Source organism: Callorhinus ursinus, unplaced genomic scaffold, assembly GCF_003265705.2.
Source record: "Callorhinus ursinus isolate GAN/ISIS: 27379988/994484 unplaced genomic scaffold, GSC_fseal_2.0 scaffold5, whole genome shotgun sequence".
In the NCBI taxonomy this organism is placed as follows: Eukaryota; Metazoa; Chordata; class Mammalia; order Carnivora; family Otariidae; genus Callorhinus; species Callorhinus ursinus.
In genome coordinates this window covers 66,601,532-66,627,670 of record NW_027397067.1, presented here as the reverse complement: position 1 = coordinate 66,627,670, position 26,139 = coordinate 66,601,532, and the positions used below count along the sequence as shown (strand labels likewise).

Sequence of the window (26,139 nt, the reverse complement as noted above, 5' to 3'; positions counted from 1 at the left end):
TATGAAAGCCCCTCTGGAATCTTCCTGGTATGTCCCATGTGCTTATATGGAAAATCTGCTTCTTGGTACTGAAATAAGAGAGTTGTTGGTATAACACTTGTGGGGGTAATTTGGGATGTGTCCAATGATTTATTTTATATCATATTCATTTTAAGGTTACTGCCTACCTTCCAACACAACAATCCTATTTGTGTGATCTACACTATAGAAATACCAGAAATGTGCAAAAATATGTATAAGAAACATGTTTCTTTTCTACAGAAATGTACAAAAAACAAGACACAATGTAAATAAATGAGACAGCCATAAAAAGGAGTATTGTCAATGACACTCTCAAAGAACAAAGGAAAATCATCATAATCTATTGGAAATAGAAAAAGCAGGATATATAATACTATATATGGTACACTTCCAATTCTGTAAAAATGTCACACACACTAAGGAAATACACCAACAAGCAGCATACTTATCCCTGAATTTGGGGATTCTGAGTGATTTTCATTATCCTCTTTTCTTTTCCAAATTTTCTACCAGGAGCATGATTAATTTACAATAGATAGCTGCTCTCCGCAGCCACAAATACCACCAGAAGCAGGCTTTCCAAAAGAAGAGCAACATCAGCAGGATACACTGGGGGAGTTACCGGAGTCCTCCTCCGTGAAGACTGTTTTTCCAGAAAAGACCTGATTTCCTATCTGTATTTTCCCAGGATGAAAGTAGGGTCCATCCAGCTTGTTGTCTTTGCAGAGCTTTGTGAGGATTTCAGTGGGTTTGGATGTGTCTCTCCAGGCGTTGTATCCTTCTCTAGAAAGAGGGGGGAAGGATGGATAGGGTAAGGCCTGCCTTCCCCTGGGAGGACACACGTAAAGTAGCTATCAAAAGGACCACCCAAGTATGATCAGTGGTTTCCTTCAGATTTCTTGCCATTCTATACACTTGGGGCTAATGTTTTTTGTTTTGTTTTCTCTCTTTTCTGGTTAATTCCTCTGCATCTGCATGCTTAAATGAAAGGCAAGACTTCTGAGTAGCTTGACATAAAAATCCTTTGCCGGTAGTTGTGTGTGTGTGTGTGTGTGTGTGTGTGTGTGTGTGTGTGTGTGTGTTTGAAGAAATGTACCTTAAAACAAAAATTGAAGTGACATTCATATAACATAAAATGGACCAACTCAGTGGCATGTATGACATTCATAATGTTGTATAATCACTACCTCTACCTAGTTCTAAAAATTGTTCATCACCCCAAAAGAAAACCCTGTACCCATTAAGTGGTTGCTCCTTGCCTCCCCGCCTCCCTCAGCCTTTGGCAGTCAGCCATCTGCTTTCTGTGGTCTAGATTTCTTTGCATGCAGTTCCTGTTTAGTTTTGTTCTGTCCCTTGCGGAAGAGCCATCTGACTGCTACTTCTTCTAAGAGGAAAGCTTAGCTCAGCCTTTCAATTACTCTGCTTCTTTCTTCCCCTCTCCCCCCCCACCAAAATCATATTGGAGACTCACATCACAGGTGGAGAGTCTAGATGTGCTGTTTCTCTAATCAGTGATTTTCCTGGTGCTTAGTTTCTAAATCCTTCCAACCCCTTCTTCCCTTAAACACTAGCTGTTTGGTTAAAAAATATTAAGTTGCAATGAAATGCTCCCTGTGAGCCATGACCAAGACAAGTTGGGATCTCTCTGTTCACTGGGACACAGGATTCATCAGAATTTAACTTATTTAAGTATTTCAATAAATCAAAACATAAGTATAAAGCAGTGTTCCTACCTTGTGCCAAAGACATGAGGATCCTGAAAAGTTCATCCAAGCCATGCCCAGAGCCATACGTGCACAGGCTTCCCCAGAAATAGGTGCTCTGGTTTTTGTTTTGGTTTTGTTTGCTTTCTTGTTTGTTTGTTTGCTCTCATTTATTTTTAAAAATTTACTGAACAAAGTTTACAACCCCCCTGACTAAACTATTCTGCTCCCTGGTGGTTCCACTGTCAGGAGAGTCTTCTGAACAGAAGAGGCACCATCTTTGCCTGTGGCTTCCTTCCCTGACTTCAGAGTGAGAACGACTCATCATTCTCTGAATGGTACCTTCTCAGGTAAACACCTCAGGGGGCTTATACATTCACAAGAGTCCCCCAAACCAAACTGGATTACTATGCTATCAAAACAATGATTTCAAAAAATACTTAATGACACTACAGAATGCTTAGGATATAGGGGTAAGTGCAAATAGCAGCTTGCAAAATGACATGGATAATGTGAGGCCAACTTCAGGGAAAAACAGTATAGAAAAAATACTAAAAGGAAATAGGTAAGAATTTTTTATTCAAGTTATGTCTGGGTGGAATAATCTGAGCATAATTTTGTACTTTCTGCATTTCCTCAATTTTCTGCAATGAATATATATTATTTTATATTCAAGAAAAGCATTTCTAAAATTATACCATGGAAATCTAATGAATGTTTTTATATTTTTCCTGGCTGAAATTCTGAAGATTTTTATTTTTTCTTAAGATATCAGATAAAACACACTTTAAAAAAATAAAGCTGGTAGTCTATATTTTAAAATGAAGCAGAGGGGTGCCTAGGTGGCTTAGTCGGCTAAGCCTCTGCCTTTGGGTTTAGGTCATGATCTCAGGGTTCTGGGATCAAGCCCCGCATCAGGCTCCTTGCTCAGCGGGGAGTCTGCTTCTCCTTCTCCCTCTGCCTTTCCCCCTGCTCATGTGTGCTCTCTCTCTCAAATACATAAATAAAATCTTTCAAAAATTTTTTCTGATGAAGCAGAATTCAAAATCATTGTAAAGAGTGAGAGCTGGTCCATTCCTCCCTCTTTGTAAGGTGGGGATAACACCTCAATGGGTTTTGAGAGAACTGAATGAGGTACAGTGTCTTGTATATCATAAACACTCATGAGTGTTTGTTATAATTAACTGGGATATTGGCATTTGTGTACTATTAATCATTCTTCTTCTAACATCATTCTTCACCAGGAAACTCTGCCCACCAGGCTCAACCGATTGAATGAACATGTTAATTCAGCTCTTGACTCTTGAAGAACCTGCCCTAGGTTCTAAATCAGTGCTGCCTCCCCAGTACCAACCACCCTCAAGTGCAGCGAACAGTTTCCCCCACCAGCCCCGCTGACCTGGAACCCCTCTGAGACATTCAAGCTGAGCCTTGGCTGGCACAGCAGCGCCCCCTGCCCCCCCCCCCCCCCGACCCCGGGAAGAACTTACATCTCGTACTGGCTCTGCAAGCCACAGATAGCTCGGTGTCTGCTGTAGAAACGGTTCTCCAGGTCGATCCTGGTCTCCCCAATGAGGTCATCTGTCCCGATCAGGTCATGGTCGTAGATCAGGATGGAGAGCAGGGAGTCCTTTGGGAATGTGGCCTGAATCTCAAATGACCTGTGGTCCAAGTAAAGGCATTAGGAATCTACATCTGGCTACACAGGGAACGTCTCCCCAGTCTGTTTTGACCTAGCCTGCGGTTCAGAGGAACTCACTAAACTCGGTGAATACTTAGTAGATATTTATTTGATTTAATATTTCATTGAGATTCAATTTCCAGTTCCCTGTCAATTTCCAGGAGCCCATGAACTCCACTTAAGTGGGTCGCATCCCACAGTCTGCATCTAGGGTGACAGCAAGATGGGTATGAAACACCTGGGGGTTCGGTCTCCAACAGAACTGATTTCTAATTTTGGATTTGAATCCGCAACTTCTTGGGTGTAAAACTTTGGGAAAGTTATTCCATCCCTCTCAGCCTCCTTAGGTGTAAATGGGGATCAATATATCTTCTTTATAATACAGCACGGTCGTTAACTGTGATATTGTTTATACAAAGCACACATTTAGCTTGCAGGTATTCAACTGGTGTCCAATAAACTGCCATCCCCTTCCCCCTCCCTGGTTGCTTCATGGTGGCGGGGGGGGGGGTTGTCGGCTGAGTTTGTTTTAAATGAGAAGCCTTTTGGGAAGATGGAAAATCCTGAAAACAGAATTGCAGGACTGCAATGCCATCTCTGCAAACTTCTGAGCCCCTCGACCATGAGACCTGCCTCCTTCACCTCTGCTTTGCTGGAGCCCTGGCTTCACCTGCAGAGAGTAAGCAATGAATGTCTCCCTGAACTGGAAGGGATCTCAGGAATCACCATATCCCAGTGCCTTCATTTCACAGATAAGGAAATTGAAATCCGGAGCACAGAAGTGACTTGCCTGGACCATAAATCAGGTCAAGCTAGGGAAAGTAACAGCTCCCTGAGCCCCCTAGTTCTGAGCTCTTTCCATGATACCACACCAACGCAAGGTGTTGAAAAGCGGTGCCGTGGGATTTCCTGGGATAATGCATTATCCGCGTTGCTGAGCATTACAGAAGATAACTACGGAGGGCACTTGTACTGGTGAGCACTGGGGGTTGTATGTAAGGGATGAGTCACTAAATTCTACACCTGAAACTAATATCGCACTGTATATTAACTCACCGGAATTTAAATAAAAACTTGGAGAGAGAGAAAAAAAAAAAAAAGTAAATCCTGAGTCAGTTTAGGGAAGTGTCTTCTTGAAAAGAAAATAAAAAACACACCAGCGTTCTCCGGCTTTTTCCAACTCCGGCTGCCCTGGGACAGGTACGGCGGGCCGGCCTGTGAGCGAGGGGCTGAAAGGAGGTGAGGAGACAGGGAGGATGGAAGGCCCATGATTTCCCTCCGGGTCCGCTGGCCTGCCCGGGCTGCTGCCCTTGGGGTCACACCCACTGAGCCCCAGCTCTCAGTCTCCAGTGGCAGCGACTACAATTCTAACACCAGCCCCCGGCCAGTGAAGCCTTCCCGAGAGAAAGCAAGAGAGATGCCGCAGCTCCATGGACTGGGACTGACTGAGGCAGCTCTAATAGGCCAGAAATATGGCTGTGCGGGGAAGAAATCCATGTGTCTTCCATCAGTAGGCATAGCATTGCCTGGGGCACCAAGATGTAGATTCCAAACTGTGCTTGATATTCTGGAGGTGTCTCACAAGCAAGCCTCCAGCCACAATCTCTGGGGTTGGCCATCACATGGTTGCTGCCACCAAGGAAGGACTTGTTAAGTTCTTAACTACCCTGGCAACAGTGACAGAAGACCCAGTTGCTTCGGTCCATCTTCCCAAGCGGAGTGTTCACAGATTAACCTCTCTTGACTATTCACTGGAACTGTCATTAAAAGAACTACCAGAAACAGCTCACCATGGTCGGACTTCCAGTCACCCGGGGAAAGACTAGGCTTACACGTAGGCTTACACACTGAGATACGACCTCTAAATGCAATGGTGGTTGCAAAAACAGAAAGCACTGGGGCGCCTGGCTGGCTTAGCAGAGTGTGCGACTCTTGATCTCAGGGTTGTGAGTTTGAGCCCCAGACTGGGCGTAGAGACTACTTTAAAAAAGAGCGAAAGCATATGAAATGGGTAAAACTGAGCCTTGTTGAAACATTCAGTACCTCTATGCTTCAGAGCAAAGTTGTTCATTCATTCACTCTTTTATTTATTCGTTTGTTCATATGACAATTATTATACGTTGTATACCTGTATGCCAGGCACTGTGAAGAAAATGAGGAAACGCCAAAGGACGCCACGTCAGGATGATGCAGAGTGACAGGGGCCCATTAATTCTGACTGGAAACTGACGGAAGCTTGTCCCTCCATCTGTTCATTCATTCACTCTCCAGATACTTGCTGAGCATCTGTCTGCTTTGTGCCAGACCCTGTTGTAGGTTCTAGGGACGCAGCATTGGATGGACTAGACCAAATCCCTGCTCAAAGGGAGCTTACCTTCTCGTGGGAAGATGAGAGATGGCCAATAAACACAGAAACGTATCAAGTTATGTCAGAAGCTGTGAAGGAAAGTAAAGCAGGCAAGGTGCCAGGCATCAGGGGATGGAGCCTGTGACATCCTCATACTGTGAGGTCGCAAAGAGGGCTTCCCCAGACTCCAGGTCAGGGACAGGAGCCCTCTACTTTGCCTGCTGGAACATGCAGGATTGAGCCAGCAAATTCTATCCCCGAGTAACAATTAAAAACACACTGAAGAAAGCATCCAGGAGGGCTTCTGGCAGAGGCTCTGCAATGCCAGAGGATGGTGGGAATATTTCAACATCTTCTTCTTTTGTTTACCATAGCCATCAATGGGGTAATAAAACCAGTCCAACTCAGGCGCTGTGCTGGAAGTACCTTATAAAAAGTGACTACAAAGCACTTGGCAAAACGAAGTGCTGGTTACATAAACAGCAAGTAATAATAAAGGTCATCTCTGGGTCAGGGAAGCAAGGGTAAACCTCCCAGGCACCACTGTTTTAGTCATTCTCATTAATCTGAACAGGCAAGATCATTCATTGCCTCATTTCCTCCAGAGCAATAAAGTGTGAAGAGGTTCATTCTGATCAAATGTCAAAGGGTCCACAGTGATCACAAAAGTGTAAATGAATTTAAATGAGGCTAATGGAGAGTTCCTCTCACGCTCCTTGTTACTCCAGAAAAAAAGAAGTTAAATACAGTTAGGACGTAGCCATTGCTAAAATGATTATCACGGGGGGGAGAAGGAGGAAGCAGATGTGTTCTGAGTGTCAACTACATGCTCATGTAGATGATGTGCTAAGTGCTGTAGATTTAATCTTTTAAAGGCCACTGAGAGTCAAGTGTCATGATTGTTTGGTAGAAAAACTGGGATCAGAGAGGTTAAGCCACCTGCATAAAGTTACACAGCCTGTATGTGGCAGAATGTAACCCACATTTATCTAACTCCAAAGTTAACAGCAATCAGGTGCACAAATCCAAGTGGGGAACACAAATGTGTGCCATACGCTGTTAGAAGACAAATGGGGGCAGTAGGGTTGCTGTGAACTGGAAAACATCTCATTCACCCAAACATGAACAAATGCAATGTGTGTTGAAACATTTTGCAGGAAAGTAAAACACAAGCAGAGGATGCAATTCAATTTGTTTACTTCAGGGGTCACCTCAGATGAGCTGCAAAATGATCTGATGGAAAAATCCCTTTGATAGGAGACAAAAGACCAAAGGTATGGCCCCTTCTCCCCTCCTCATGAGCTGTGTGAACTTGAATAAGTTTTTAATCTCTCTGTTGCTGCCCTTGGCTTGTTTATAAAAAGGAAGTCTCTGTCCAAAGGCAGGAGGCTGAATCTGATGACCATTCAGATGCCTCTTATATTTAAGATCTAAGAAAATCATTGTTGGAAAACTATGGGCATGAAAATCATCAGGTACCACCAAATTCCTGAAGGGACCACAAAAGAATTTAGTGCTTCTCCACGAAGGTGATTACCAAGAGGTCAGCTTAACTTCCTGCCACGTTCACTCAGACACACACATATACACACCAGCCCCCCCGGAGACACAGCAGGAACAAACACACACAGGACAGCATGTCATGACCCAGATGGCCACTGACCTTCCAAATACTGGGTTCAGTTGTTTAGGGATGTATTTGTCCCGGTCTTTGATTTCTGTTTGGCCAAGCTTGACCACAATGTAGGGATCTGCTTTGCCATCCGGATCAGCGGGGCTGAGATGAAATGCCTGAAGAGAAAGAAAATTCTGTTGGTCCAGTGGTTCCCAACATTAGCTGCACACTCAGATCATCTGGGATTTTTAAAAAAATATGGATGCCTGAGTTCCATCCCCAGATTCTAATTTAATTGACCCTGAGCTTTGGGACTTTTAGAAGCTCCCTAGATGATTCCAGTGTGCAGCCAAGGTTAAGAACCACTGCTTTAGCCTCTCCATTTTGCTGCTGAAAGAAAAGTTATTGGCTTTTCTCAAGTTAAACTTTCTCTGGAGACACCTCCCCAGCGGAAAGCAATGCTTGGCACAGAGTAATGAGCACTATGCTGGACACGAGCCAGAAGGCATGACTTTGAGTTCTAGTCCTATTTCTTGTATGATCTTGGGCAGGCCATGTCTCCTCTCCAAGGGCTATCTGTAAAATCATGGGGAGGGGGACGTGAAGGCCCATCCCACAACTGATGGGCTTTGAATCCATGATTCCATTAGGCCTGCATTTAGCACGGGCCAGCTGAGTAGTGGTCTGTTTCTCAGAGTGAGGTCTGCTTCTAGACAAGCTGGGCCTAAACCCATCCCAAGGAAACGCTTTCTAAGCGAAGGCCCAGATAATGGGCTGGTGAGAAACTCTGCAGAAATGAGAGTTGAGTGAGAAACGATCCCATTTTTAGGACTCTGTCCTACAGATGGAATACATAAGCACACAAAGCTCTGTTTTCAAGGATGCTCATCAGAGCATTGTTTACTAGCCAGATTTGTAAATAACCTGTATGTTAATTACCTAGGGAGAAACCCAATATACAGAAATCCAAAATACCCCCTCCCCATTTGCTCTCATCACATCACCCAGTTTTTTTTTTTTTTTTTTTTATTTGAGAGAGAGAATGAGGGACAGAGAGCACGAGAGGGAAGAGGGTCAGAGGGAGAAGCAGACTCCCCGCTGAGCAGGGAGCCCGATGTGGGACTCGATCCCGGGACTCCAGGATCATGGCCTGAGCCGAAGGCAGTCGCTTAACCAACTGAGCCACCCAGGCGCCCATCACATCACCCAGTTTTAATCCCTCACACAGCAGTTATCTCTGACATTCATCTCATTTATCTGCTCCTCTGTTTATTTTTGTCCTTTCTTAATCCTCGCACCACCCCCGCTAGTGTGTGATCTCCATCAGAGCAAGGGTGCCGTCTATCTTGTTCATTACATTATCTCTAGGACCTAGAACGGGGTCTTCTTAATATTTGTTGAACGAATGAATAAATGGGAACTACATTAATTCAAGAAAACACTAGGTGTCTCCCACAAAGAACAGGAACACTTATATGTACTGATCTGGAAAATGACCAAGTTATACTATATAAGAGAGAAAGAGATCAATATGTAATGCATGAAGCAAGAGTCTATTAGATAAGTACTTAGATGTAGCTGTAGACAAGTGTAAATACAGTTGACTCTTGAAAACGTGGGTTTGAACTGTGCAGGCCCACTTACATGTGGGTTTTTTTCAATAAATACGGTACAGTACTGTAAATGTATTTTCTCTTATGCTTTTCTTAATAACATTTTTCTGGTCTCTAGTTTACTGTAAGAATACAGGGTATAATACATAGAATACACAAAATATGTGTTCATCAACTGGCTATGTTATCAGTAAGGCTTCAAGTCAACAGTAGGCTTATTAGTAGTTAAGTTTGTGGGGAGTCAAAAGTTATATGTGGATTTTCAACTGAGAGGGGGGTCAGCACCCCTCACCTCCACATTGTTCGACTATAGTGATGGATGTGTTTACATAGTCATAAGAAAAGTGAGTTATTTCTAGGGATAGAATTGCAGAGGTGGGGAGATTTGATTTCTTTCTTGGAGCAACTTGTAAGTAGTAGTATTTTTTACATTTTTGGATATTTTATTAAATTAAAAGATTTGTTTAAAGATTTTATTTATTTATTTGACAGAGACAGAGAGAGAGTGAGTACAAGCAGGTGCAGCGGCAGGCAGAGGGAGAAGCAGGCTCCCTGCTTAGCTGGGAGCCCCTCTCGGGGCTCAATCTCAGCACCCCAGGATCATGACCCAAGCCGAAGGCAAATGCTTAACCAACTGAGCCACCCAAGTGCCCCTAAAAGATTTTTAAATTAACTTATTATTTAGATTTTCCCTAGGTATTAAAGAATAATACATCTTTGTTTAATGCCTCATTTATGTTTCTAAAAAAGAATATAGGCAATTTGAACAAGGAACTTAGTATAAAATAAGACTACTGCAATCAAATAGGATTATGAAAATCAACTCCAAGGGCAGGATATGAAAACAAATACATGAACCATAAAGGTTCAGCAGAGATTTGCTTTGATTGAACATCAGATGTGGCCCCAAGCTTCCGGACAATCAGGTCAAAAAGTTTCATAATTGAAGTGTAGTGCTCTCACCCAAGAAACAGACTCTTAACTATCACTGGAGGAGGGTGGGGGGTGGGGAAATAAGTGATGGGGATTAAGGAGGGCACCTGAGGATGAGCACCCGTGATGCATGGAAATATTGAGTCCCTATGATGTACGGCTGAAACAATATTACACTGTATGGTAACTAACAGGAATTTAAATAAAAACTTACGTAGTGCTGTCATTATCAGAAAGTAGGAAGCCTAGAGCAGAAAAGATATTTTTCTTGGAAATACATTTGAAATGAAATTTCTGACTGCGACAATGCAGAGCCAGAGCCTGGGGCAGGATTTCACAGGGATAGCTGTTCTGCTTTGCCCTGGTTCTGCTCTTTTGCCTGCGAGCTTCCTGCTCCAGGCCTATTTGGTTTTCTTCCCAGCTATCAGGCAACCACGGAGAGCAAATGAAGCTACCCAGAGCAGTCTTGTATGCCTGGGAAGTATCTTCCCTAAGTGAAAAGCCAGCAAATGTGCACATTACCAACCAAACTTCATGCCCCCTGTTGTGGACTGCAGTGTGTGTTCTCAACATTCTGTGTCCAAGCCCCAACCCTTAATGTGACTATCTTTGGAGACAGGGCCTTTAGGGAGCTAATTAAGGTTAAATGAGGTCATAAGGGTGGTGCCCTAATCCAAAAGGACTGGTGGCCTCAGAAGAAGAGGAAGAGGCACTAGGTCTCCTTCTCCCTGGCTCTCTCTCTTTCTCACTCTCCTGCTTGAACTCTCATTGTGTGTATGTGTGTGCGCGTGCACGTGCTTACATGCTTACAGAGCAAAGGCCATGTGAGGACACCGTAAGAAGGTAGCCACTGACAAGCCATGAAGAGAGGCCTTACCAGAAACCAGCTCTGCTGGCAACTTGATCATGGACTTCCAGACTCCAGAATGGTGAGAAATACACGTCTGTCATTGATCTCACCACGGTCTGTGGTATTTGGTTATTGGCAGCCTGAGCCGATTAAGACAATCCCTCAGAGTAAACAAGAACAGCTTACCGCAACAATGTACACCCTGATCAGGACTTTGATGGGGTGGTTGGGTGGAACCCCTTGCTGGATTCTCAGCTGCCCACCGTCCTCAATGCTGGAATCCTTGGCGCTCTTGTAAATGCAGAAGGAGCCCTGGAATGGTAAAGCATGACCCAGTGAAACGAGCTGGTCATATGCCCCACCAAAGCCCTAGAGGGCATAGTGCTGGGAAAATGAGTGGAGTCTGGGACCCAGCAGGACCTGGGCTGGCGCTACCCTTGTGTCTGGGTGTCCTCAGGCAGTCCACATAAACTGCTTGTGTCTGAGGTGCTTCACGGTATGTCAGTGAATCGGTGTTGGTACAATAACACCTCCTCATAGGGCTGTTCTGTGAGGAATGTGGATAGGAGCATCAGATGAGATACCGAGGACCTTTAACACACAGGGAGCTGAGCTGGTGCTTTCCCCCACTAGGTCCTTCAAGCCTTACTGCAGTATTCCTATTTTCAGATGCTGCCAGTGAGTCCCATGGAGGTCAAGTCCAAGATCACGAAGCGAGTTAGTACTACAATATCAGAGAGGGGCCAACTGCAGTCCCTGTGCTATTTCCAACACACTGCCCTGCACCAAATGGCCCAGTGCACAGCAGGTCAGAGGAAGGTGCCAACTGCTTCTTTGTGATGCTGACACCGAGAGTCTGCCAGGATGAACAGTTAGTGTTGTTTGATTAGTTTAATCATCCAATTAGTACGTCTGCATAGATCATCTATTTGGTAGGTCAGGGGTGGGAGAAGCAAAATAAAATTCAGTGATCCTTTTAGGTAACAACTCTGTCTCCTTATAGCCCATCAGACTGAGTTCCAACTCACTTCATTGACCACAAGCCAAATATCTCAAAAGACCAGGGCTAGACCTTGTGGGGTTCTAGAGAACTCTTGCATAAAGACTAGGGAATTTTCTTATACACATCCTGCACCACAATCTCATTAACAGAATTGAGTCACATCAGTCATTTACAGACAGGAGAGCCAAATAAAAGGGTTAACTTTGGAACTTGCCTTAAACTTCCCTATGACTCGGTCCCCATCGAGGCCATGGTCATCCTCTGTAGACTTGCCTCTGAAGAGCTCAAAGGTTTTCAACCAGTCTTCAAAATGATTGAATTCACTCTCAAGTTCACCATCATATATCTTCAGGGAAAAGGGAGAAGAGAGTGCTCAGAGGAAGGAAGACCCAGGATTGATTTAATGAGAAGCGCCAAGATTCTCCAAAACCAGCCTTGATATACGCCCATTCGAAAAATCTGAGGCCACTGTTCATTTATTTTTAGCAAAAAAAGGAATATGATTGACTCAGCATTCCTAGAACTAACTACCACTCTGAAATTTATAAAATCTTTTGGCTAAACTTTGAAGTTCCAAGAAGTATAGCTAAATCAAAATTTTTAAAATATATAATATATTATGATAAATATGATAAAGCTTTTTATAGCAAATTGATATCATCTGGTTATTGTGTCTGGACTATAAGATTTTGAGGACATTCAAATCAATAAATGTCCATTAAGCATCTAATTCTTAGCACATATGAAACAATGGAATATTTTTTATTATCATACATATAGACGTGAATTTTCCAAGTACGAAGTTACATGTATATATGTACTTTAGAAATGCAAAATTGAATTGAGTTTTAGGTTTGGTAATATAATTAAATCACTTATGCAAATTTCCTATCAAAATTACTTATCTAAATTTCTTATATGTAATTTTCATACTCCGAATTTGCATATCCATAAATATGCCTCTAGCTAATAGCCTCTGACTAATGTTAAGATTGGTCTGATGGAGCTGACTTTAGTGAGAGTTAAAACTCCTGCTATTTAGGGGCATCTGGGTGGCTAAGTTAGTTAAGCAGCCAACTCTTGATTTTGGTTCAGGTCATGATCTCAGGGTCCTGGGATGGAGCCCTGCTTTGGGCTTCCCGCTCAGTGAGGAGCTGGCTTGAGGATTCTCTTTCCCTCTGCCCCTCCCCCCCACTCATGCTCTCTCTCTCTCTCTCTCTCTCAAATAAATAAATAAATAAATAAATAAATCTTAAAAAAAAAATACTCCTGCTATTTTGATCGTATTTTGAGCATGATGATGTCAAGCTCTGAGAGGTGAGCCAGGGGAACTCATCCACCGCAAGTTACCTTGCTGGGTCCAGGCTAACCAATGTAAGTTATGCTCCTTCTCAATATGAGGACACAGAAAATAGAAAATTAGCAAGCTCCATTGTCTTGCTTGCATGCTTTGTTAAGGTTCATTTCTCTGCATCAGTGATTATAATGAAGACAAAGTAAGTTAGTTCAGACAAAGGCATTACTAGGGTTGACTGAAGCACTAACAGAACCCTCATCTGGAGCTTCCCACCCCTGGTCAAGACGGCCATGTCCACAAACCTGCAAGACAGCCAGGTTGGGGATTTCATCTTCTTTGGGTTTCTTCTTGAGCATCTTGTCCTTCTTCTTCTTTGGCCCATCTTTTATATTTACTACTACCTCATCTGGTTTTGCCTCTGTGGATATTTAGTGGAAATTGTTAGACTTCTCAGTGCTGATGAGATGAGAAGAAACAGAGTCAAGCTCCCTCTTTCCCTTTGTTCCTGCAGGTGTCAGGACTTTTGTTTTCAAAAAGAAATAGTAAGATGTCACTGCAGGGTTGCTACATACAGCCCTAAAGTCTGTGTGTTGCAGGATGGGAGGAGACACCACTCACGGAGCAATGCAGTGACAACAGACCCCCAGGGCCAGGCAGCGTGCTGGCCTGCCCCGGTGTAGGTAAGAATTCATTAAATTAGGCCCAGAGATGGAAGGAAGGAAGGAAGGATGTTGCCCAGTCATCCAACTGGCTAAGAACAGACCCAAGAGGGACAGACCCAAAGCTTTTAGTTACATTTCCTCTCAGATCTGCTTAGGGACTTGAGATTCATCTAGTTCAGCAACCCGAGCTCAGCTATGTTAAGGGTCTTGCACCAAGTCACATATGTCATTAGAGAGATTACTCAGGAGCAGTCTCTAGGAAAACACCATCTGGAACAGACCTCTAGCTCTGCTCTTTTCCAGTGTATAAATTTGAGCTAGCTACTCAATCTCTCTGTACCTCTGTTTTACCATCTGCAAAGTGAAGATGCTGTGGCTAATGTCATGAGGCTGGTGTTGGGATGAAATCTGCCAATTAGGAGTGGTTGAGGACCTGAGTGAGACTGGTTCTGGTTCTCCTGCTTCTCTCAGTGTCACCTGAAAAAGCACCACCACTTGCTGTCACTGTTGATTTTAGGTCAAGACCTACCGATGGCCTGAATCGAGTTTGTGGTCATTTCAAATCCCCGGCCTCTTTCATTTGAACTTCTGCCAAACCAGATCTATCAGATCCTTAACTGAATTGGGAACCTAAAACCCGGGTCACCTCTATTAAAGTTCACCACGCTGGATCTGGCCCGTCATGCCAGCTTCCTCCTGCTTTTGCTTTGCTGTTTCTACACCAAGACAGGAGCCAGAAGGGTGGTTCCAGCACTGAACTGGGTTCAGGAGACCTGAGATCTGGTCCCAGTCCAGCTCAAATCAGCTACATGACCTTTTTAGAGTGTTGTCATGTTCGTGAGCTTGTTCCTCATGTGGGAAATGAGGGAGTGGAGCACGAGCGTGCCTCCCACTGCTTCCTTTTAGTATTTTCTCACCCCAATGGCCAGATTCCATGCTCAAATAACTTACCTGCATTGCCTCTTTTCTCCTTGGGATTGCTCTCCTTTTCCTTTGAGAAAAGAGGGAGATAAGATTATTGACCCTACCATGCCTCATTTATGAGACCTGATGGCCAACAGTTCCAATTCCATCATCTTAGCCTTCTGCATTCTTGGAGATGCCATTTTAAAAGACAATGCAAACTGTGTTCAAGAAGCCCGCAAGCAAAGCCTCGCTGATAGAGCAGGACCCTCCTGCAGCAAGATACCTGTCCCTACAGAAGAGGCGCCCACATGTCCAAAAAAATCACCAGCAAGCAGCAGACTTCCCTGCCCTGTGTGCACAGCCCCCTCTAGGCCACTACCTCTCTCCCCTCTTTTCCCACCTCCCTGGAGCATCACCCAGTTGGCACCATGAGTTCTATCTGCTGGCACGCCAGGCTGTTGGGTCTTTGGGTTGGTCCCAGGGGTTGGGGAGGTTAGCACGGTAAGGAAAAGGGCTGAGCCCTCACTGGGATTGGTAGTGTCCACTGCAGCAACAGGAGGGAGTTTGGAGGCAGGGGCCACCGTTTGGCTTGTTTATTTAACTATATATCAGTATTCATGGGTAGCCCTAGATGAAGAAACTATGGTCTTAACAAATGAAAGAATCAGGGGCGCCTGGGTGGCTCAGTCATTAAGCGTCTGCCTTCAGCTCAGGTCCTGATCCCAAGGTCCTGGGATCGAGCCCCGCATCGGGCTCTCTGCTCGGCGGAGAGCCTGCTTCTCCCTCTCCCACTCCCCCTGCTTGTGTTCCCTTTCTCGCTGTGTCTCTCTCTGTCAAATAAATAAATAAAATCTTAAAAAAAAAAAAAATGAAAGAATCAGAAGAGTTTCTATGCAACTGAATGCGATGACATAGGACTAATTTTCCTTTCCTTGTTTACTCAAGGATAAGACGTTTTACCAAATTCAGCCCCTGAGATTTTGCCTGAATCTCGACCCACTTTCCAGTGGTTCTCCAGTTTTGTAACTCAATACCTTTCTTGTTCCATATACACAAAGCTTGCTCTGGCAACCTGCTCATTATTTGCATTTGCTAAGGTCAACTCCTCTGCCTTTACGTTGATAGCTTCCCATACGAACTTAGAATCCTGCTGGAGACCTGGGGCCCTTTGATCTGGGTATCTCCAGGTGTACCTGAAGCCCCCATTGCTATGCCTATCTATCCAGAGACCCCCTTTCTCATGGCTGGACCTTTCAGAGTCTGACAGGGGCCAGATCTCTAGATGCTATGCCGGACTGAACATCCTTCCAGCATTTACAACAGAGCCTGTGTCCTAGGGTCAGCTCCAGCCAGAGGGTGAAGATTTTGCAATTCTGGATCCTTCCAGGCTTTGAACCTTTCTGCAGTTAAAAGCACCGTGCCTGAGTAGGGCCTAACCTATAGTAGAATCTAGAAGGGGATGATATGGGTTTGCAGGTGTGTGGGAGGGTGTTGTGGAGGGCATCGTGTTTTCCTATCCAATCCCTTGACCGTCACAGCCAGGAGACACTCTACCTTCTGTGCTTTCTTCAGGGAGGCATAATATTTGGACCACCAGTCAATGACGTTTTCAGCAGATTCATCTGCTATGGTCCTCTTTCTCTTTTTGGTTGACCTTCGAGAAGGTTTCCTGGCATCCTGACAAGAGATGAGGGATGGAGCATTAGGGAGGCCTCATGGATCTGCCTGCTGGTGGCTGGCTGGTTTCCTGAGGAAGAGAACACACAGGTTCCCTTGGAAGCAGATGAGGGTGTGAGCAGCCTTTGAGGCTGTAGCTCTCTGTACCATTTCCAAAAATGATACTTTAATCATCAACCCATCCATTCGCTCATTTATTCAGCAAACATTTACTATTACTTAAACACACAGATGTGAGATATTGTGCCTGACACTGGGGATGTAAGGGGAATGAGAAACAATCCCTGCATCGGGGAAGCTTCATTCAGTAGAAGAGACAAGCAGGCGGCATGATACAGTATGCTATGGCAGAAAGACATTAGTTGACAAGCAATTAATATAAGTTTTGTGATTCTCGGTTTCCTCTGCTGGGAACAATCATACCTGCCTACTTCACTGTTGGGAGGATTAAGCGATGTAATGTAGACAATTTCCTGTTAGCATCATTTCTGGTGAATGGGTGCAAATCAGTGACACCAGCAACATAAGCAGGAGGAGATGGAGGGACAGGAGAGGCGTGATGCATAAACAGGAGAGAGGAGGCATTTTGGGAGAGGACAGTGGTCCCATGACAAACTCATCACATACTCATCATCTATCTGCTCTCAGACATCTCTGGAGTAGCTATGATGTGCCAGGTACTCTATCAAGAGCAGGGGATACTGATATCTTTAAGAAAATCATCTGTGACCTGGAGGGGCCCACAATTTTATGGTGGCAATGCACACTTAAGCCAGAATTCTAACAGGAAGTGGCAGGTGCTCTGCTGGTAGGATGCGGAGAAGCCCTTGGGGACCAAGGAGGGTCATATCGAGCATTGATACAATAGGAACAGCCTGAGCAAATATCCCTTAATCTGTCCTACTCTGCTTTTTATTTCAGCCTTTACCATATGCTGGGCAGGCAATCCCTCTGGACTTTTTAAAAACTGGCTGCTGCTTTGTCAGTTGACACACCAGGATTTTGCACTCAAATTTATGACTTAGAAAGATTCATCACATTCATGCTTTATGGTTCTTTGTGTACTTGTCCATCTTGCCTTCCAGAATCTCAGCTAAGGATTAGAAATCTCATTTCGCTTTAGACTCCAGAGAATACGTCTTTTTTTTTTTTTCCTTACTTGTCCTTGTACAAAGTAGGTTCTAAATATTTGTGGAATGGGTCTAGACACAGAAACTATTATTTTTCCAAGCTAATGAATTGAGAAGAGTTTCTGTTCAATTAAATATGACTGTCACAGTTGGCTAGCACTTGAATTTCATATACATTGGCTTATCTGTGAAGTGGGTATCAGTATGCTCATTCTACAAATGAGGAAACTGATGCTCAGAAACGTGAAGTTGCTTGCTCACAGTCACACAGCTAATAGGTGAGAGGATTAGTATCTAGAGCCTCCAAAGCAAAGCTTTGTAAATATGAAAAGGGGTTACAGTCTGACCTTAGCTTTACTATCTTTGGGTGGCTCCTGGGCTGCCGGTTTGGGTTCGGGCTCAAGCACAGGAGATGAGTCAGGGATTTCAACCACGCTGCTTAGTTGATTCTGGGCAGAGTCGGGTACCACTGTGGGAGGTGGCTCAATATCCACATAGATGTGATCTGTTGGAAGCTCCTGGGGGAAGCCGAGGGATCCAGAGGGCTCAGTGGTTATTGATGAATCTGAAAGAGCTGAAATTGGAAGTATATCAGGTCAACCGAGTTGCAAAGCACGGTGGTCATTTCAGAGATCCAGTACTGAGAGTCAGACAGATCTGGATTCAAATATGGCAAGTTCTTATATCTCTGACCCTCATTTTCCTTATTTACAAAATGATGGTGAAAAAACCCATCTCACTGGGGATAATCAGGATTCAATACATGCTTGTACTTATTATTGATCCTTCAGAGCTATTTTAAATAACCGTGGTCATAAGGAAAGTGCATATCAAGGTTTAGGGCACAGGTCCTCTGTGTGGGTTTTCTTTTCCCAGTCCCAGTTAACTCAGGGAAACTTTGGAGGCTCCAGAGGTCTGTGAGCTCCCAACTGCAGGCTAGACTCTAGACACGTGACTGCATGTGCTCATCAGGGAGCAGGGGTGGTTCCTGGACTTTGTGAGATTTTTAACTGGACTGGTGATCCAGTGAAAAGATCGTAACACTGTCCTTTCTTGCCAAGGGTCCTCTTTCCATTTTGTGCTGTAGAATCCAGTACTTAGAAACATTTCCCAGCTGGAAGCCTCCGGAGTTTCTGTTCCCCAGCTGCTGACTTTTCAACAGCAAATTCAACTCCATAAACACTTGATAGGCATCTACTCTGTGCTGGGCACAGAGATGGAGAGAGCAGTGAGTCAGAATAGAAAGTTCAGAAATAGACTAGGGATGTATGGCTACTTGATTTATGAAAAAGCTGACAGCACAAAACAATGGGGCAAGTAGACTCTTTTGGGGGAAAATGATGTACTCTATGGAGAAAAATGTAGCAAGCTCCCTATCTTAAACCATATACAAACACAAAGAACCGCAGATCTAAATGTGAAACTTAAAAACATAACACTAATAGAAGAAAATATAAAACAACATTTTTGTGACCAAGAATTGAGAAAGTGCTTTCAAACAAAATTCTGAAAGAACAAGCCATGAAGTTTAAAATTCAGATGGGGGGCACCTGGGTGGCTCAGTTGGTTAAGCGGCTGCCTTCGGCTCAGGTCATGATCCTGGAGTCCCGGGATCGAGTTCCGCATGGGGCCCCCTGCTCAGCAGGGAGTCTGCTTCTCCCTCTGACCCTCCCCCCTCTCATGTGCTCTCTCTCTCTCTCATTCTCTCTTTCAAATAAATAAATAAATAAATCTTTAAAAAAATAAAATAAAATAAAATTCAGATGGATATGATTACATTAAAATTAAGAATTTCTCTTCAAAGATGGGGATCACAGGCAGGTTAGCTTAGCAGTTATCAGAGTAGGAGAAGATATAATCTACAGGATCTAGACATCTAGAATATACCAAAAAGAAAATTAAAAAAAAAAAACACATAAAACTTGGGCAGGGGATGTGAGCAAATCACAGGAGAGAAATCAAGGTGGCACAAGCATGTAAAGAGATGTGTAAATTCAGTAGTAATCAGAGGCAACCAAGCTGAAATAAAAATGAGACACTACTTTATACACAGCAGAGTGACAAAAACCAAACCAAAACAAAACAAACACCCAGAAAGGTGGATAATAGCAGGTGGTATTGAGAAAGAAGAAAATGGTACTCCAGATGCAGTAATGGTAAGAACGTAAACTGGTGTGACTGGTGTAGACGGGTGTAAACCAGCAGAGCTCTCTCGAGTGCTCTCTGGCAGTAGCACTCAGTGGAATGACATGTGCATATTCTCTGGGAACCAGTAATCTCACTCCTGGGTGTATATTCCAAAGAAAATCCCACACAGGATCCTCCCTTGGGCAGCGTTCACAAGGATATCCATAACAGCATCATTTGTGGAAGTGGAGGATTGGAGGCAGCCTAGGGGTCCAATATGAGGGGAAAGGAAAAGCAAAGTGGGGTGGATCAGCAGGTAGTGGTAACAAACTAATGTACACACAGCAATATGGATAGATCTTAAAGCCTTGCTTTGAGCACAAGAGTAGGAAACCAAATGAAGATTACAGCATCGTGTTATATATGTCATTTAAATGGACTGAAATTTTACAAAGAGGGGCAGTGTGGGGCCTGCAGTAGGAGGGGGCAGGAGTGGGGATGGGGCATAAGGTACAGGAGGGCAGTGCGTATGAGACAGAAGCCTTGACCAGACCAGTGATGACTACACAGCACGAGCAGAGAAGTGCAGTTAACTCCACTCTGCACCTGACATCCAAAAGGGAACAAATCAAAGTAACATCAAGCAAAGAGAAATGTCAGGGAGTGGAGGCGGAAGGGAGCTGGACTCATATTCGTGGAAGCCTTCTTAGAGGAGCTGACCCTGATGTCAGTCTTAGAGTCAGAACCTGGCAGCTGAAGAAGCTGAGGGGACTGCAGGAGCAAATTCTTCAGAAAGCTCGACTTGACAGTGGGGCACCCACTTCCTTTGGGGTCCCCTACCAGGCCTCTGCAGGCACGACGGCTTTGCAGTCTGAAGCTCCAGAATCTAGAAGGTGCTTCCTACCTTGCTCAGCTTGGGTTCCGTCTACCTGGGAGGTGAAGGCCGGGGGCTCCTTGGATTTACACAAAAACTGCTTCAAACAGTTGATGGTGTAGGTGCCCACCAGGGTGCTCCTCCCGAAAGCTCGCCAGTCCACCACGCAGATGCTCAGGGGCGGGTGCAGAAGCTCATTCTCAGGCAGCTCCTGGGAAGAGAGGCCAGGGTGAAGTGGGGAGCACTGCCTGGGCTGAGCCCCGCTGCTGGCGCCCTGCTGACCTATTTAGGGGCAGGATCAAAGCAAGCCAGGCACCCAACCTCCCTCTGTCCCTGCCTTTCTGTTCTCCCCTTCCAGGTCACCCCTGCAGCTGGCCAGAAGTCTGGAGCATTGCCTTCCAAACCAGGGAACAATTATCCATAATATGAGGGATGGCACTGACAAGTCATCCCAGGTGTAAAATGCAAAAATCACAGACTGCCAATTCAACTGAACGCTGAGCCAGGCCCAAGATAGAAAACAGATGAAAGTGGACACATTAAAAATGGAACTGAGGGTAAGGGGCCAGTGCCCTCCCTCTCCTGTCTCCCAGTGGCCCCAGAGGCTCAACAACACCCAGCGTGACAGGTCTGCAAACACCGTGCACATTCTCTAATTCCACTCTCTGCTGATTTAGAAATGTGTCCACTGGAGCTGTGTCACATAAAGCAAACCTTCTTCACAGTTAGTTCCAGATCAGAACACAAATATGTGTGTTGAAATACTGAAATAGAAGCTCAGGTGTCAAAAAACATCACTTTAGAAATGTAAGTTCACATGCAAGCCACTGACATGGTACATACAAATAATTTTTAGAAAATCTAACCACTAAAATAAGTTTCATTAAGGAACCTTCTAGACCAGTGGTCTGCGAACTTTAGCATGCATCAGAACCACTGGAGAACTTGTTAAGCCAGAGGGGTCTGGACCCCAACCCCCAGCAGTTTCTGATTCAGCAGAACTGGGGAGGGGCCTGAGAATCCGCATTTCTAACAAGTTCCCAGGGGATGCTGATGCTGATGAATTGGGGGCCACACTTTGGGAACCACTGTCCACCTGCTTTGATTTACTGAACCTTTAAAAACAAGACAATGCAACAGCAATAACAAAAGTCCATTTTATCCCATTCTGAGATCCTTGCTTTTTACTCAGACTGTTCTTCCTTGTAGGTAGTGGACACCCAAAACTCTGAAGCATCTCCCCAAGCCAAGTGAATGAAGGAGAGGGTCCCATCTGTGGAAGTGAAGGGAATGAGTGGGCAGGAGAAGGAGAGGCTGTACCACTTCGAAAGCATCTGCCTGGACGCTGAAGTTCGGGTTGTTCTTGTAGCTCTGGATCACACAGGACTTGACTCCTCGTCCCCCACACTCGATGAGGACCTGAGGGCGATCCACGGAGAGCAGCTGCACCTTCTTCATTTCTCGGACTCCCCAGAAGAGGACCTGACAAGAGGACCAGCCGAGCTGTCACTCAGAGAGACCCAGGGAGGACCCGACATGCAGGTGTGCGTGTGGGAGGTCAAGTGGGCTGCCTGGGAACTAAAGTATGTTCTTCTGGGACAGGACCGTGCAGCTCCCTGAGGGCCCCGTTCTGTCAGCTATGCCTCATTTCCACCCCGCAATTCCCTCAGACAACACAGGCAGGTATGGCAATGCACCACTGCCCTTAGCCCCAAAGAACAACTCAGTCCTCCCCTGCACCATACCTCCACTCGGTATTTACTCAGCACTGGCCGAATGTTGGCGGGAACTGGGTAGATCTGGGCGACATCCGGTGAGTCAATGGGAGGGAGCCCTTGCAGCCCAGATGATGGGACCTACCACACAGAACAAGTGCTGGTTAGAAGGTGGGGGAGAGATGAGGAAGACCAGCGCCGCCGAGCAACCACCTCATCCATATGACACTCACTTAACAAAACTAATGTTTCCAGCTTAAAGTGTAGCCAAGACAGTGCATTTTACCACACTTAATGATTTATTCATTGACAAATATTTATTCATTGACACCTTCACGAGGGTGACCAACATTTAGTGAGCACTACAATGTGCCACAAAGTTAATAGGTTAATAAGCTTTAGGTAAGCTCACAATACAGAGGGGAGAAGAAAAGACAAGTGGGTCCTCACAAGCTGATGAAATAACATTGGAATGACAGCAGAGGTGTGGAGAAGGGCTCTAGTCCAGTTCTGAGCTCTGAGACTTAGCTACCCCCCCATTACATACTACTACAAAAGAGATTCATATTTATTTATTTATTAAAGATTTTATTTATTTATTTGAAATAGAGAAAGCTCGAGTGGGGTGGGGGGCAGGACTGAGGGAGAGGGACAAGCAGACTCCCCGCTGAGCACAGAGCCCAATGCAGGGCTCTACCCCAGGACGCTGAGATCATGACCTGAGCTGAAGGCAGACACCTAACTGACCGAGCCACCCAGAAGCCCCAAGAGATTTGTCTTTAGTCAAACAGAGACTACATCGTCATCAGTGAAACAGAAATGAAGCTTTTTGAAGACAAACCTCCAGAATGAAAAGGTATCATTTCCTGTGCATTTGAAGATACAGAAACTGCAGGAGGATAATCCCCATGCTTCACTGAAATCTCTACACAAAGAGCTTGGCAAGTCTACGAAGGACACCCCACACTGCAAGGCTTGGCTCAATGTGTACTTCTTCCAAAAAGCTGTCCCTGATTTGACCCCAGTCACTGTGGTGGTTCTCCTACCCTTTGGTCCTTGGAATGCAGTGTGTCCTCTGTGGAAGCTTAGTGCAGAAATTAGTGGCCTGAGCCCAGAAACCAGGCCCCACTGTGTGACCCTGTATGAGTCCCTTCCCCTCTCTGGGGCCCCAGATATTGGGCCAGATGACCCTTCAGACCCTTTGAGAGCCAGATGCACTGGGTATGTTTGTCTGACTTGACCAAGAGGAAGCCTCTATTTACTTCATTTCATTCTCTAAGCCCCTTAAGCAGTGCTCCACATCCAGTGGACTCTTGAAAAATGTTTATTGGCTGACTGACACATTAGCTCCATATGCTCAAAAAAGCTTAATTGCTCCTCAAAACAGGCAAAGCACAAACCTATCACCATTTCTTCTTCACAGATATATTCTAGCTGGCAACGACAGATGCAGTTAAGCTAATTACAAGGAAGCTCAGACAAAGAAGACAGCAGACACCGTGGATGCCAAAGAGGCTGGGGACAATGAAGCTGCAGAACCAGACGAGATAAAGGCGCTGGAAGCTGTGAGGATGCACGCCCAGTACCGCCTGGCCTGAGCCACTCAGCCTGCAAGACCTCGCCTCCCTGAGAAAGCTAACTGCTCCTCTAGCTCTAGAGGGAAAGCCACAAAACAACTGTGGTGGTGGCATAGGATGGTGCCCCTGGCTGGGCTTTTATGAAAGTACCTCATGTTTCCTCATTCCGGGGCCACCAGGAAATGTTCTGAAGAAGCTTTGTCCCACAGTGCCTGACAGATGCCCTTGAACTCAACACCAACCCTGAAGGGCTCTGCATCATGGTGTAGACTGAATGACTGCTCCCAACCAAGGGTAGACGTTTTCACAGGGAAATGGGTTGGCTACTGGCTTACAAATCTGCGTGGTGTGTAGTTACTCGGCACATGGGGCCAGAGGAAGATAAAGAACGGTTATAAATGCAAGAGGGTAAGCATCGGAGGTGGGTTGAATAGGTTGGTCCAAAAGCCAATTGCTCTAATATCCCAGTGGAGACAATATATCGGGACCTCAAAGGAGATCCAGATGCAGGGCCAGGACAAGGACCTAGGGTGCGAAATTTAGACAGGTGCCACTCTCGGGGTCATGCATGACCTTAATCCCAGTCCTGCTCATCTGAAAATCACTGCTGCTCAGAAGCCTTTCTGCGTCCTCTGTGTCCCTCAGCCCATCATTTACATTTGCGATACCCCTCTTCTTTGGTGCCGTGGGTAGCACAGCCCAGGGCTCCATCACTTGCTAGCTGTGCAAACTTGGAAAGGTTGCTCAGTGTTTCTGAGTCTTGGTTCTGTCATTTGCAAAGTGAAGATAATGATGTCTAATTCATGGGTTGCTGTGAAGAATGGCTGACACAGCATGCAAGGTGCCTGGCACATTTTCCGGCACGCGTAAATTCCCTAGGAGTAAGGGTCTACTGGAGACAGCAAAGGTGGAAGCTTGACTTCACGCCATCGTGGACTCAGGTGAGCCAGGATTGCTAGTGCCCCAAACCACCTCAGAAGCAAATTTAAATCCTCTCGCAAGGAAAACATTATCACCCTGTGCTCAGATTTTGTCCACATATTTTTGTGAATGAGTGAGACATGTTTGAAGATAATGTATTGAGAGTCTACTATGTGCGTCTATTATTGTTGGCTTCCACGTGTGACGTGGAGATGAATCTCATACCCCACTTCCAACCCATCAGCTAATCCTGTGGACTCCACCAGAATCCTTTTTCATGGCTACACTCTTGATCCAAGTCTCCGGTTCTCCAATCTGGATTACCTGAAGAGCCTCCCAGTTGGCCTCCTTGTTTCCCCCTGGGCCCCTTCAGCATATACCCAATTTGCATCCATAGTTTTCAACATAAATCAGACAAATTTAACAAAATTCAATAAAATCCTCTCTTGGCTTCTCATCTTTTATAGAATAAAAGCCAAACTCCTCACAGTGCTCCACATGATCTCTTCCCTCTGACTTGATCTACACCCTGCTCCAGAAGCACTGGTGTCCTTGCTTGTCCTTGAACATGCCAGGCACACTTAGGTTTCAGAGTCTGGCATTTGCTGCTCCTGCTGCATTGAATGCTCTTTGCCCAGATACCAGCATGGCCGACTTGCTTCTCTCCTTCAGGTCTTGACTTAAATACCGCTTTCTCAGTGAGGCCTCCCTGGATGCCAAAATGTCAAACTGCCCCCTCCCTCAACACACACATGTCCACTCCACATCTCCCAGTGCATTACCTTTTCTTCTTTGCATGTGTCATACTGCTGTTACATTATAATTTACATAGTATCCTCTATTATCTTCCCTTCACTAGAATATAAGTCTCAGGAGGGAGTTTTGCCTGTTTTATTCACTGATGAATTCTTTTTATTTTTTTTTAAGATTTTATTTATTTATTTGAGACAGAGAAAGGGCATGAGTGTGTGGGAGGGGTTGAGGGAGAGGGAGAAGCTCCCCACTGAGTAGGGAGCCCAACTTGGGACTCAATCCCAGGACCCCGGGATCGTGACCGAGCTGGAGGCAGATGTTTAACTGACTGAGCCACCCAGGCACCCCTCACTGACGAATTCTTTAAGAACATACCTGACAAACAGTGGACACTCAATAATATTTGTTTGACTGCATGAATGAGTGAAATAGTCCTGCCTTCAAAAAACTTACAAATTAATGGACACAAGCCTGTAAACAATTGACCTTACTGTAGCCAGAGTTAAAAAGAAAAAGAGGCAATGTGCTAGAGGATGGAAGAAGAGAAAACATTTAATTTGACCAAGGTGAGGGTGGGGAGACCTTCCTGGAGGAGGCATATCTTGTTCTGAACTTTGATGACCATTATCATAAACAGGTGGTTTAGGTTAATGTTGAGGTGGGTGGAGTGGGGAGCCATTTCAGGATGGGCTAACAGCATGACTACAAGCAGAGGAGCGCATCTGTGTGGTGAG

At 45.1% G+C, this 26,139-nt stretch overlaps 1 protein-coding gene across 1 annotated transcript in view; it reads right to left on the bottom strand.

Moving 5' to 3' along the window:
• The window catches only part of FER1L6 (fer-1 like family member 6), a 114,525-nt gene that overhangs the window by 22,796 nt on the left and 65,590 nt on the right, over positions 1-26,139 (bottom strand). Inside the window, exons 22-33 of the mRNA XM_073893182.1 lie at positions 22,185-22,295; positions 21,760-21,921; positions 20,470-20,650; positions 17,786-18,003; positions 16,186-16,308; positions 14,677-14,716; positions 13,366-13,481; positions 11,981-12,112; positions 10,950-11,075; positions 7,416-7,543; positions 3,215-3,385; positions 644-804 (exon numbers count right to left, since the gene is read on the bottom strand). Of these exons, the coding sequence (XP_073749283.1) occupies positions 644-804; positions 3,215-3,385; positions 7,416-7,543; positions 10,950-11,075; positions 11,981-12,112; positions 13,366-13,481; positions 14,677-14,716; positions 16,186-16,308; positions 17,786-18,003; positions 20,470-20,650; positions 21,760-21,921; positions 22,185-22,295 (1,669 nt within the window). The remainder of the gene's footprint in view (positions 1-643; positions 805-3,214; positions 3,386-7,415; positions 7,544-10,949; positions 11,076-11,980; positions 12,113-13,365; positions 13,482-14,676; positions 14,717-16,185; positions 16,309-17,785; positions 18,004-20,469; positions 20,651-21,759; positions 21,922-22,184; positions 22,296-26,139) is intronic.